General features: G+C 38.9%; 1 protein-coding gene across 1 annotated transcript in view; it reads left to right on the forward strand.

The window, feature by feature from the left end:
- The window catches only part of LOC121430413 (peroxisome biogenesis factor 1-like), a 29,372-nt gene that overhangs the window by 12,005 nt on the left and 3,398 nt on the right, over positions 1-13,969 (forward strand). The window contains exons 8-18 of the mRNA XM_041627704.1: positions 233-455; positions 825-1,057; positions 2,011-2,181; positions 3,657-3,811; positions 8,042-8,246; positions 8,796-8,989; positions 9,397-9,531; positions 10,825-10,949; positions 11,707-11,789; positions 12,164-12,267; positions 13,028-13,577. Coding sequence (XP_041483638.1) covers positions 233-455; positions 825-1,057; positions 2,011-2,181; positions 3,657-3,811; positions 8,042-8,246; positions 8,796-8,989; positions 9,397-9,531; positions 10,825-10,949; positions 11,707-11,789; positions 12,164-12,267; positions 13,028-13,577 — 2,178 coding nt within the window. The remainder of the gene's footprint in view (positions 1-232; positions 456-824; positions 1,058-2,010; positions 2,182-3,656; positions 3,812-8,041; positions 8,247-8,795; positions 8,990-9,396; positions 9,532-10,824; positions 10,950-11,706; positions 11,790-12,163; positions 12,268-13,027; positions 13,578-13,969) is intronic.

Here is a 13,969-nt window from a genome sequence, read left to right on the forward strand (position 1 = left end):
ACCCCCCCCCCCCCCACAAAAACAGAAAAGAAAATCTACTTTTTCAACAGAATTTTATGGCCATACAAAACCAACTTCTGTGTACAAAGGGGCCAAATCTAGATTTACCCTACTTTTTTATTGATTCTAATAAGCATTCCTGAAAATACCAAGATTTGACATTTTGGCATCGTGCTCAAGAAATTTCTCTTCTCAACCAAATACTATTTTTTCTTTTCATCCTCTTCTCTAGATTTTACAGGTGAATTCCTTCTATCAGTCAATCATGATGTGAAAGAATCCTCAAAGGAATCCTACTATCTTCTGCACCCCTTCGTGACGCGTAATGCAGAGACCGCCCTCGGACCAAAGCCCAAGATAGAGAAGGCTGCTGAGGGTACTGGTCGACAACTTCCAGTCAGGACTATCAAGGAATTGGACGAGATCACTAAGGGTTTTAGACTCAGGGAGCTAGGGTACGTGTCATATATTTCCTTATAGTAATCTGTTGCAGAAAAAAACACTTGTGCAAGTCCCTGATAGGTACATGACATTAGTTGTTAATCAAATGGCGTGTGATTGTTTAGTTGCGTTAAACCCAAGAAGTGAGGATCAATAACACAGATACTTCTTGTGGGAGAGTGTAATTTTATTACTTGGAGAAAGACCCAACATTTCATGCTTGTTTTTACTATTTTCTCAGCGATTACATAATCCTTTGGCACATATTTTTTATTTATACACGTACACACTTGATGGGCATTTTACTGGAGTCTGCATGAACTCATTTTGAAATTGTTACTACAACTGGCATTTATCTTTCTTTTGAAATTTTCTATGCATAGACCAATGGCCAATCTCGGCAGGGAAGCCCTGGAGCACCTCACAGCAACTCTGACCTCCCGGCCCCTAGGTCGTCAGCTCTGCGCTTCGGTCCCCGGTCAGAGGCACGGGGGAGTGTTAATCTGTGGTGGGCGTGGCTCGGGGAAGACCACCGTTGCCAAGGCAGTCTGTCAGGAGGCGTCGGAGTGGCCCCTTCTGGCCTTCGTCAAAGTTGTGGAATGTCACTCTCTGAAAGGTAGGATTTTACATTTTTTTTTTAAGACAGTTACAGTGAGGCTAAAATGGTAGTGAGCCCCACCACAAAATGCACTAGTTTATGCTGAGTGTTGAATATAAACAACAACATGTCAGTATACCATGATCCCAGAGAAAAAAAAAATACTTTCTTGAATGTAACATTTTATCATCTGACTTCACATTGAAATATCTAAAAATGGCAAAGCCTGAACACTTTTAAACATGTTCATTTTCTGGTGGGTTCACTAACTTTTTAGCACCACTATACATGTATCTTTTATTGTTTTGTTATCTTTTATATTTTTTCTAAATTTTTGCTGCTTATTTTTCTCTTGTTACATGTATACTGATGTTTGTAAACCTTTGAAAATTCATAAAACCTAAAGAAAAGAAAAATTTAGCACCAGTGTATAAAATTAGGAAATAATAATGCATAGATCTTGTGTAGCAAACATCATGCTTTGAAACAGCGTCCCTATGTGCTTCCAAAGGAATATTTTTTACCTATTTATTATTTATTACCCAATTCAGCCTCCCATTTGCTCTTGTACAAGTAGGCAAGAACAGATGAACATCAACGCATCCATGGCCATTGCCTTCAATGGCCCTGCACTGCAACAAAAATTATCATTCTTTTTTTTTATTATTATTATTATTTATTCTGCATTTCAAAATACATAAATTACAGTACAATACAAATTACATAAACAATAGGACATACGTGACATATTTCAAAGGACCTGGAATAGAGATGAAGGGGCTGCCTGGGTTTGGAAAAGGTTAACTAAATTACCATGACCCACAGGTCTTCCTTTCCACACCCCTTAACCTCCATCCAGGTCAGTATAAGAATATAACAAGAAACATATAAATTAAAAGTATATAACTGAAACTGAGGTTGGAGTTGTTGACACACAGGACTTCTTGGTGTTATTTCTTATGAATTTTCAGGAAAAGGAGTCGATACTATCAGGAAGATTTGGGAGGAAGCCTTCGACGAAGCGGCTTGGCGCCAACCTTCCGTCATCTTATTGGACGATCTGGATCATGTGACCGCGGCTCCCCTGGGTCCGGAGCAGGAGATGGGGCCGGAAGCCACCTACAACTCACGTCTTGCCCAAGGTGTGGAGATTTTAATGATTATTTAACGATGCCAATGATCATGGAATACTCAGAATGGTCAGCATGCACCAAACCAGCGTATATGAAATTAGATTTTTATTTCAATTTTTCATGAAATTTCTGATGCTCAATCTTCTATATATATGTATATACATGTGTATACAGTATATGAGTTTGATATCATTGGATTTGAAACAGTTGCTCTCTGCCTGAGTTAAATTTGAAGATATTTGGAAGAAAAAAACCTAACAATTCACTTCTGTGAAAAAGATTGACCACCCTTTTCCAAATTTATTTGAATGAAACAAATTATATCCCTCAGTTGATTTGAGCCCGTCTCACACTATGCCATTTTTGCGATAACATTTGATATGGATATACCAACTAATAAAATATTAGGGATCAGAGTTCAGAATAGTGGTAAGACTACTGAAATCGAAATTCAGTCCAGCTAGAGCCTCCCTGAATGAATAAAAACAAATTCAACTCCAAATCGTGATGACGTCATCATAGGCTGCAAATTGAAGCCGATTTGGACTTCACTCGGACCAGAGGGCTTGCTGCAAAGTAAAAATATTTTTGTTTTCCTAACAATGTGCCAAACTTTAAATGAATTTATTTTACTTCTTGGAACTCTCATATTTATTGCAAAACTAGATTTCTTGAAAAATCGCGTTGCACCGGATCACTTAGTGTGAGACAGGCTTTATGTTAATTCGTAATTCATACTGGTATTGGATTTGTATTTTAGTACTACATGTACTTAGATTATCAGTGTTGATTATAACGATTCACACTTCGGTATTTTGTTTTAAAGTTTAATGATAAGCAAGGAATTCCATATGTTGAGTATTTATGCAAACAATGTAAATGCATCATACAGACCTGCCAACCAGTACGTTTTAGACGCATTTAGTACGTTTTGCAACCAAAATACGGCAGTACGTTTTTTCTTTTAAAAATATGTTTTTGTGACAAAAAATGTAATTTTACTGAGAAAAATCATCTCTATATGTCTGTATTTCATAAAACATACACAAATATGGTTATTAGATCAATGTAATTTCAGGTAACTTGTTATTTTTTTTCAATCATTTTGTGAAATCCAGGGTGAAGATATACACATGTTTCAATTTTTTTTTTCCATCTGCAAGAGCAGTGCGCATTTTGGCTTGTATGCAGCTTGAGCACCGTGATGAGTGAGTGTGCCACGCATTTTATAATAAAATACACTATTTGGGGAAAAAATACATTTTTTTTATCACAGAATACAGTTTTCATTCCCAGAGGTTGGCCGGTCTGATGTACATGTGGGTCTATGATAATATGGTGGAATTTAACTTTGATTTAAAAGAATCCCTCAAATAATTGTTTGCTGCAACAATTTTTTTATCTTGAATGCTTGATTTATTTATCATTTTCATTTCATGAATTCAAAGCCATGAATTTCATTTCCTTGCCCCCTTTGTATGTAGTCCTCAAGGATCTTGTTACCAATGAAATCAACGAGGGTAGTCGCATCGCTCTCCTAGCAACGTGTTCCTCCAAGAAATCCATCCACCAATCTCTTCTATCCTCCAGAGGTCTTCACCTCTTTCAGTCCTGTCTTGAGATCAGTCCTCTCTCCAAGGTAAGAAAGATTCTCCTGGAATGAATGACAGCATAAAAATAATGCAAGTTATTCAATGCATAAGAAAGAATTACATCTTTGCAGCAGTTCCAACACTCCAGCCAAGGCATAGCCGAGGGCATTTTTACTGTTTCAAAGGTAAAGAAGTGTGTGTACAACGTGATTAGTCTAAAACCAAATGAAACTGATGCGTTTTATATTTCTTATATTTAAGATGATGATATGGATCCTTGTTTTCTTATTATAACATTCTCATCTCAAAACCATGACAGGTCAATAGAACATGTGATCATTACCATTCATTTATAGCAAAAGTTTGCTTAAATTAAATAAAATAACTGACTGGTCACATGATATATATTAGCCTTTACATTAGTAAACTACCTTTCATTCTTCTCCTATTCATAACACATCTTCTCTCTTTCCTTCTCTCCTTCTTCTTTTTCTTCTTCTTCTCCCTTCTTCCTCCTTCTTCTTCTTCTACTTCTTTTTCTTCTTCTTCCTTCTTCTTTTTCCTTCTACTTCTCCCTTCTTCTTCCTTCTTGTTTTCTTATTGAACATTCTCATCTCAAAACCATGACGGGTCAATAGAGCAAGTCATCAGTACCAGTCATTTGCAAAAGTTAGCTTTAATTAGGTAAAATACTGACTGGTATACATGTATATTAGCCAGTAATTTTACATTAGTAAGCTCTGCAGTGCTTCTAGTGAGGACTCTTTCCAGTGACTTTCACTGACATATGTTCAGTGATGATGCTGATGATGATGATGATGATGATGGTGATGATGATGAGGGTGGTGGTGATGATGATGATGATGAGGGTGGTGGTGATGATGATGAGGGTGGTGATGATGATGATGATGAGGGTGGTGGTGATGATGATGAGGGTGGTGATGATGATGATGATGAGGGTGATGATGATTATGATGGTGATGATGTTGATGATGATGAGGGTGGTGATAATGATGATGAGGGTGGTGATGATGATGATGATGATGATGATGATGATGATGATGATAATTATGATGGTGATGATGATTATGATGGTGATGATGTTGATGATGATGAGGGTGGTGATGATGATGAGGGTGGTGATGATGATGATGAGGGTGGTGATGATGATGTTGATGATGATGGTGATGATGATGATGAGGGTGGTGATGATGATGAGGGTGATGGTGATGATGATGAGGGTGGTGATGATGATGTTGATGATGATGGTGATGATGATGATGAGGGTGGTGATGATGATGATGATGAGGGTGGTGGTGATGATGATGAGGGTGGTGATGATGATGATGATGAGGGTGATGATGATTATGATGGTGATGATGTTGATGATGATGAGGGTGGTGATAATGATGATGAGGGTGGTGATGATGATGATGATGATGATGATGATGATGATGATGATGATGATAATTATGATGGTGATGATGATTATGATGGTGATGATGTTGATGATGATGAGGGTGGTGATGATGATGAGGGTGGTGATGATGATGATGAGGGTGGTGATGATGATTATGATGGTGATGATGTTGATGATGATGAGGGTAGTGATAATGATGATTATGATGGTGATGATAATTATGATGATGATGAAGGAGATTAAAGTGATGGTGTTAGTGATGATTATAATGATGATTGTGATGATGATGGTGATGATGACGATGATGACAATGATTATGACGATGATGATGTTGTTTTAACAATGCCTCTTGAGTCACTTCACTATTCTTTACCTATCACTGAACATAGGATGTAGCTTGGCCATTGATAACTCCCAGGTCGGTGTTTCATAAAGCTGTTTATATCAGTTATGAATGACTGTATGCACAACTGGTGACCCTTTCTTGTGCTAAATGATATATCCCCGTGTTACTGACTTAGCACTGAAGAACATGTTCCAGTCATGACTGGTGACCCTTCTTGTGCTAAATGATATATCCCTGTGTTATTGACTTAGCACTGAAGAACATGTTCCAGTCGTGACTGGTGACCCTTTCTTGTGCTAAATGATATATCCCTGTGTTATTGACTTAGCACTGAAGAACATGTTCCAGTCGTGACTGGTGACCCTTTCTGGTGCTAAATGATATATCCCCGTGTTATTGACTTAGCACTGAAGAACATGTCCCAGTCGTGACTGGTGACCCTTTCTTGTGCTAAATGATATATCCCCGTGTTATTGACTTAGCACTGAAGAACATGTTCCAGTCGTGACTGGTGACCCTTCTTGTGCTAAATGATATATCCCTGTGTTATTGACTTAGCACTGAAGAACATGTTCCTGTCGTGACTGGTGACCCTTTCTTGTGCTAAATGATATATCCCTGTGTTATTGACTTAGCACTGAAGAACATGTTCCAGTCATGACTGGTGACCCTTTCTTGTGCTAAATGATATATCCCTGTGTTATTGACTTAGCACTGAAGAACATGTTCCAGTCGTGACTGGTGACCCTTTCTTGTGCTAAATGATATATCCCTGTGTTATTGACTTAGCACTGAAGAACATGTTCCAGTTGTGACTGGTGACCCTTTCTTGTGCTAAATGATATATCCCTGTGTTATTGACTTAGCACTGAAGAACATGTTCCAGTCGTGACTGGTGACCCTTTCTTGTGCTAAATGATATATCCCTGTGTTATTGACTTAGCACTGAAGAACATGTTCCAGTCGTGACTGGTGACCCTTTCTTGTGCTAAATGATATATCCCTGTGTTATTGACTTAGCACCGAAGAACATGTTCCAGTTGTGACTGGTGACCCTTTCTAGTGCTAAATGATATATCCCCGTGTTATTGACTTAGCACTGAAGAACATGTTCCAGTCGTGACTGGTGACCCTTTCTTGTGCTAAATGATATATCCCTGTGTTATTGACTTAGCACTGAAGAACATGTTCCAGTCATGACTGGTGACCCTTGTGCTAAATGATATATCCCTGTGTTATTGACTTAGCACTGAAGAACATGTTCCAGTCATGACTGGTGACCCTTTCTAGTGCTAAATGACATATCCCCGTGTTATTGACTTAGCACTGAAGAACATGTTCCAGTCGTGACTGGTGACCCTTTCTTGTGCTAAATGATATATCCCCGTGTTATTGACTTAGCACTGAAGAACATGTTCCAGTCATGACTGGTGACCCTTCCTTGTGCTAAATGATATATCCCTGTGTTATTGACTTAGCACTGAAGAACATGTTCCAGTCGTGACTGGTGACCCTTTCTTGTGCTAAATGATATATCCCTGTGTTATTGACTTAGCACTGAAGAACATGTTCCAGTCATGACTGGTGACCCTTTCTAGTGCTAAATGATATATCCCTGTGTTATTGACTTAGCACTGAAGAACATGTTCCAGTCGTGACTGGTGACCCTTTCTTGTGCTAAATGATATATCCCTGTGTTATTGACTTAGCACTGAAGAACATGTTCCAGTTTTGACTGGTGACCCTTTCTTGTGCTAAATGATATATCCCTGTGTTATTGACTTAGCACTGAAGAACATGTTCCAGTCGTGACTGGTGACCCGTGTGCTAAATGATATATATCTATGTAATTGAGGTGGGACCTAAGAACATGTTCCAGTCGTGTATAAAGCCGTTCATAACTTTCCGAACAGCTGCACGTAACACCCACCAGGATGTTAACCATAAGGTGATTCATTGTCTGATAAAAATATTGTTTGTTGACATTGATGGACATCTAAAAATGACAAAAAGAAAAGGTGGATATGACCCCTATGGTGTTGAATTCCCCATGAAAACTGACGTGCCTCCATCGTTCAAGATAAGTGAAAGTAGTTGCAGTAAACACTTAATTTCATGTGAAAGTCTGTAAAGCCAATGTTAATTATTACTACATCATCACAGACCTAGGTCTGGTACAGTTTGACTGAACTTAGTGAAATCATGAAACCTAGGCTGAAAAACGATCACACGGAAGATCACCAACACAGATAAGCACATGTGGGACAGTGAATATTTATTGCCTGGGAAAAAGACCAATAATTTTATGCTCATTTTGCTAATTTCTCAGCAATTACACAATTTCTTCCAAAATTCTTTGACAGATGTTTTTAATTCACACAATGTACAGATGGACACTTGGGTGGTCATTTGATTGGATACTGTAAAAACTTGTTAAATCGTTACCACAACTGGCAGTTCACTATCTTTAAAAAAGTTTAATGCAAGTGATGATCTTGTTCTTGTTACCAGGCCGATCGAGCAACCCTCCTGACATCCGTCATCCACTCCAAGGTGGAGATTGACCTTCAAACTCTGACCCAGGTTGATCCTAACATCCTGAGCTCCAAAATGGATGGGTTTGTTGCCTCGGACCTTGTGACCGTGACAGAGAGGGCAGTGCATGCTGGGAGCTCAAGAGAAATATCCCTCGGCCACCACGCCTCTCGTATAAAGGGTACAATCTTTATGTTGTATTAAAATTAACATGAAAATATGTTGCTTGAGGGAGCATATGTCAAATAATATTTTATGTCTTCATCAAACACTCAGAATTAGGATTTCCCTTTAAAAGATATAATTAATTCACTATTAATAGAATATACCGTACCAACTATGAATTATCTTATTGAGGCATTACCATTATAAATAGCCTTACCATAGGAGGGAATGAAAATGTTTTACTGTTAATCCCTGATGGTGAAAATCTATGGCTCTCTTAGAACATAATATTTATACATGTTATATTAATTTCTATTGTGTAATTATTACAACATCTAAAAGGGGGAGCTCCTCTTCACACGAAGTTGGGGAGATGGATACATTATACATGTATGTGCATGCATTATGCAAATGTTCTCATTACTTCCGATATCAACTCATCAAATCAAATCCGTTACTTATTCTTTTAAAAAGACTTAAAGCTATTCGTACGAAATGATATGATTAAAGATTGCCTCTAGTGGCAGTTATTTATTCCATATCCTTTCAATATTGTCCCTCTCAGGGGCTGACGGTGACCACCCCTCCAATGAGATTCTTCTGTGCCAGGAGGACTTTGAAACTGCATTGCATAGCTACTCTCCTGCAGCTCTGCGGGATGTTCCACTCCACAGTGCGGGGGAGTTGGGCTGGGAAGATGTTGGAGGGCTGAAGGGTGTTAAGCAGGATCTGGTGGAGACTTTACAGCTTCCAGCAAAGGTGAGCTATTCAGATTCTATTGACAAAGTTTTTGTTTTAACCCTCAGGTGATTATATCAAGCATATTTCAGGAAGTAGCTACAGTCGCAAACTGGAGGAGGAGGAGGAGAAAAAGGAGAAGATTAAGAAGCAGAAGAAGAAGAGAGGAGGAAAGGGGGGAGGAGGGGAGAGGAAGAAGGAAGAGAAGAAGGGAGGGGAGAAGGAGAAAGGGGGAGGAGGAGGAGAAAGGATGAGAAGGGGAAAAGAAAGATGAAGTGATGTGAATAGGAGGAAAATGAACGGAAAAGAAATAAAAGAGAGAAAGACAGAAAAGGAAGGGAGGAGAGGGAGACTGAAGAAAGGAAGAAGATTAACCATCATCAACATTTTTTTCCTGTATTTGTTTTTTATCAACCTGCATATTGCAGTATCCAGAATTGTTTGCCAGCTGTCCTCTGAGATTACGATCTGGTCTTCTTCTCTATGGTCCTCCAGGCACTGGTAAGACTCTGCTGGGGGGTGTGGTTGCTAAGGAGTGCGGACTCAACTTCATCAGCATAAAGGTTAGTCTCAATCGGGTTTTTGCTCCGATTCGTATTTGAATTGTCAAAAGCTGAGTAGGCCTATCTGTCGTTTGCATCAAGCAGTGATATTCATATAAAGTATTGTTAATCAAGGTTACAGAAACAATTATCAATCAAGATGTGGTTTATTTCCATAAACCAGGTTTTTGCTCTGATTGGTATTGAAAGTGTCAAAGCTAAGTAGGCCTATCTGTAGTTTGCATCAAGCAGTGATTTTCATAGAAAGTATTTTTAATCAAGGTTACAGGAACAATTATCATCGATCAAGATGTGGTTTATTTCCATAAACCGGTTTTTTGCTCTGATTATTATTTAAAGTGTCAAAGCTAAGTAGGCCTATCTGTAGTTTGCATCAAGCAATGATTTTCATAGAAAGTATTTTAATTCAAGGTCAAATGTCGCTGCAGGTTAAATCATTGTAGATCAAGATCAGGGTCCCCTCTTACTAAGAGATACGATACATCCAATCAACCGCAAATGTATGGAAATCCGTCAGGGTCATATTTTTTTCTGCAGGAAATTTGCGCAATGTCCTTTGTAAACAAAGAGATCCTTTGGAAACAAAGAGAAACACCCTCATTTTTAAAGAAACCAATGAATGTATGAATAAACAGCATATCTAGGAAATATTTTGATCATGCATTTCAGATGTTGACGTTGCAGGCTTTCCATAGTTGTGACTGATCGGATCAAATGCAACTCTTTGTAAGATGGGCCCCTGGTTTATTTCCATAAACCTGACTTTGTGCAGTCATGAAATCTGAGCTAAAAATGGTCACTGAAGATCACCAACATAGATGAGCACATGTGGGACAGTGTATTATTATTGCTTGGAAAGAGACCACTGGTCTAGCTGAAATGCCATGCTTATTTTGCAAATATCTTGGCAATTGCACAATTCCTACCAGAATCCTTTGACACTTATTTTTGTTTACACACGAAGCATTTTTGTGGTGAATCTATTCTACCTCGTACAAACTTATTTTGAGATAATTACCAAAACTGATATTTGTCTTGTCTTTGAATATTCCACTCAGCATGTGCACTCATCTTTGATTCATGCAATATTTGGTCTAGCTCATGGAATATCCCTGGGGAGCATTTTATGAAAGGACTAGTTGGATGTTTTATCGCCAGTTACCAGAGTAACAGAGTTTCTCAGCCAATCAAAATCAAGGAAAGTTGCTACCCAGGCATCACACTCGAAGCTATTCGATATATTGATTATCGTGTGTTGTGGTATTATTAATTTTTTATTTGATGTTTGAACAGGGTCCTGAGCTGTTGAGTAAGTACATTGGAGCGAGTGAGCAGGCGGTCAGGGATCTATTTACCAGAGCAATGAGTGCCAAACCATGTGTTCTTTTCTTTGACGAGTTTGATTCATTAGCACCACGGTAAGTTAATTATTCTTATTTGTCTTCTTCTTTGTACTTGTTTTTTTTGTGTTATTATTCTCATCCGTCTCATTTTTCTTTCTCCTTGTTCTTTTCTCATCTTTGATTCCCTCCTCCTCTTCCTCAATCTTCTCGTTCTTCCTTTTCCTCTTCCTTCTCCTTCATTGTCTTCTCACCATTTTCCTCTTTCTTCTCCTCCCTCTTCTCCTTCTTGTTCCTCTTCTTCTTCTGCTCCTCCTTCTCATTCTCCTTCTCCTTCAGGGGCCCATTTCATAAAGAGTTACAACTGTTGTAACTTTGCCATTATGGCAACTACCATGGTAACCTTGATTTTGATTGGCTGCTGAGTGCTGTTGCCATGGTAGTTGCCATAATGGCAAAGTTACAACAGTTGTAACTCTTTATGAAACGGGGTTCCAGGAGTGAAAGTTCACTTTTCTTTCCGAAAAAATGCTCCACTTCCCAACATCCACTTTCTCGCCTTTCCATTTCACTTCCATTTCCTTCCAGTTCTTAACACATGGTGTACCGTAAACACTTACGCAATTTCTCATTGTTTTCTTCTCAATTCATTCCTCTTCTCTTTCCTTCTTATTTTCTCTTCTTTCTCTTCCTTTCTTTCTTGCTCTTATCTTGCATTCCAAGTGTTATCGTGTCCTCTCTTTATTATCAACTGTATACTAAAAAAATTCCTGTGCCAGAATTTTAGGGACAATCTTATAATCATTCTTCCTCTGCATTTTTCTTCTTTTTTTAGACGAGGTCATGACAGCACAGGGGTGACTGACCGAGTGGTCAATCAACTCTTGACCCAACTAGATGGAGTAGAAGGGCTAGAAGGTAAGTGTAACCCTTATCCAGCCAGGGATGGGTCAATTTGACTCACCCTTGTCATGATTATGATTACTCATAAACGACTGCAGATGTAAACCTATTGTTTCCTGATTTTTTTTTCTTTCAAGTCTTGTTTATCCTTTGGGACTGTAAGTTATAAAAACCGGACCAGGGATTGCCGGGTTATTCGTTGTTATATACATGTATAGTCTTTTTAATCATTTTGCTCAAACAATTGTAACCCTGTCTGTAATAACATCAGTATAATTATAATAATTATGTAGTCATTTTCATTCTGGCTGACAAAGTTTTTTTTTTTGATATCCAAACACTTACCTCACCCACAAGATCTTAGGAATCCTATTTTTCCTTCATGACAGGTGTGTACGTGATTGGTGCTACAAGTCGACCTGACCTGATAGACCCGGCCCTGTTAAGACCCGGTCGATTAGATAAGTGCCTTTTCTGTCCTATTCCAACAGCTGTAAGTTTAGCAAGCTTATTTTGTTATGGTGTTTTATTAAGTGTGTCATGTGGTTATGGAGGATGGGCGCACTCTCTGTATTTCAAACTTTAATATGAAAAATCACCACGTTTTAATGATAATAATAATAAAGGATTTATATAGGGCACGTATCCACCTGGTCAGGAGCTCGGTGCACTCCTATATTACCACGGTTAAGATAGTCTTCCGATTCCGGTGCACACATCTTTTTGAGGAATTACTTCCTGCCGGTACCCATTTACCTCACCTGGGTTGAGTACAGCACAATGTGGGTAAATTTCTTGCTGAAGGAAAACATGCCATGGCTGGGATTCGAACCTGCGTCCCTCTGATTGAGTTGTAACCACTAGACCACGATGCCCCCACTCATTGAAACATTGTGAGATTGCGACCTGAATGAACAGACAAAATATGGTCCATGATATATCGCCTTTCACAATTCTGACAAGAAATCTTTATTGAAATGCTATAAAACTTGGACTCTATTCACATGTTTCAAATCTATCTCATAACGTATTATTATTTTCATCATGTTTCAGTAATTACTTGGACATTTCTCCTTTCTTTTCTGATTACTTTTGTAATTTACAAGTCTTAACAATTTTTTATATGCTACATTATAAATAAAATAATGGGATTTGAGAAATGTTTGTATTTTAAATGACACTAATTTTCTGCCTTGGAATCTCTATCAGTTGTAATTACAAAGCGTACTTTCATTACCATTCATTATGAACAGGAGGAAAGAGTGGAGATCCTGCAGGCTCTTGCCAGAAAAATGACCTTACGTTCCAATGTGGACCTAGCCGCCATAGCCTCAAAGCTGGACCATTTCACTGGAGCTGACCTGAAAGCCCTGCTCTATAACGCCCAACTAGAGGCTATTCACAGCACCCTCATGCAGTCTGACCGACGCGACTCAAACCTAGGGCTCCCTCTGACAAGCTCATTGCACAACTGTAGCATGGAAGCCGACGAGTGGAAGCTGACCTTCCTGGAAACGTTCTCGGAGAGCGATCACGGACCCTACCAGGAGGAAGCCTCCAACATAAACCATCGTCTGGCTAGCCTGTCGGAGGCAGAGAGGGCGCTAGCAGCAACCATGAAGCTGACCGGTGACATCGACGAAATGGATGGTGAGGACGACGTCGAGGGGGATGGGTTCAGAGGAAGGAGAAAGGATCTAAGGTTGGACTTGCGCGGTGGATTGACTAGTTCGGATTTGAACGGCAACATGGCTGGAGCTGGGGCAATGTCGAAGACACTGCTCACAGAACTCATGAGAGAAGGTGAGTGGTTTCTTAAAATTCTTCATAACTGTTGTCAAGGTTTTCAAGCATTTAGAATTTGTCACCATAAAGTTGATATGTTGATATACCGTCCCTAAAATTGTTTTGTTATTGGTGGTTTGGTTTTTTTGAAAGTGGAGTAAATTTGTGTCTATTGATAAGTAAAGATTACAATCAAGCCTTGTAGAATTATCCTACTCCTCCAACCAGAGACACGCACTGCCATAGGTGAGCCCTGTCGTACAAAGAGTTGCGATTGATCCAATAAACCACAACTTTGGAAAGTCAGTATTGTCAACAACTCAACATCAATTATGCATAATTATTCAAAATATTTTTTAACTATGACGTATATTAATACATTTATAGTTTTCTTGAAAATACGGTGTGCT

Source organism: Lytechinus variegatus, chromosome 16 (genome assembly GCF_018143015.1).
Source record: "Lytechinus variegatus isolate NC3 chromosome 16, Lvar_3.0, whole genome shotgun sequence".
Taxonomy (NCBI): Eukaryota; Metazoa; Echinodermata; class Echinoidea; order Temnopleuroida; family Toxopneustidae; genus Lytechinus; species Lytechinus variegatus.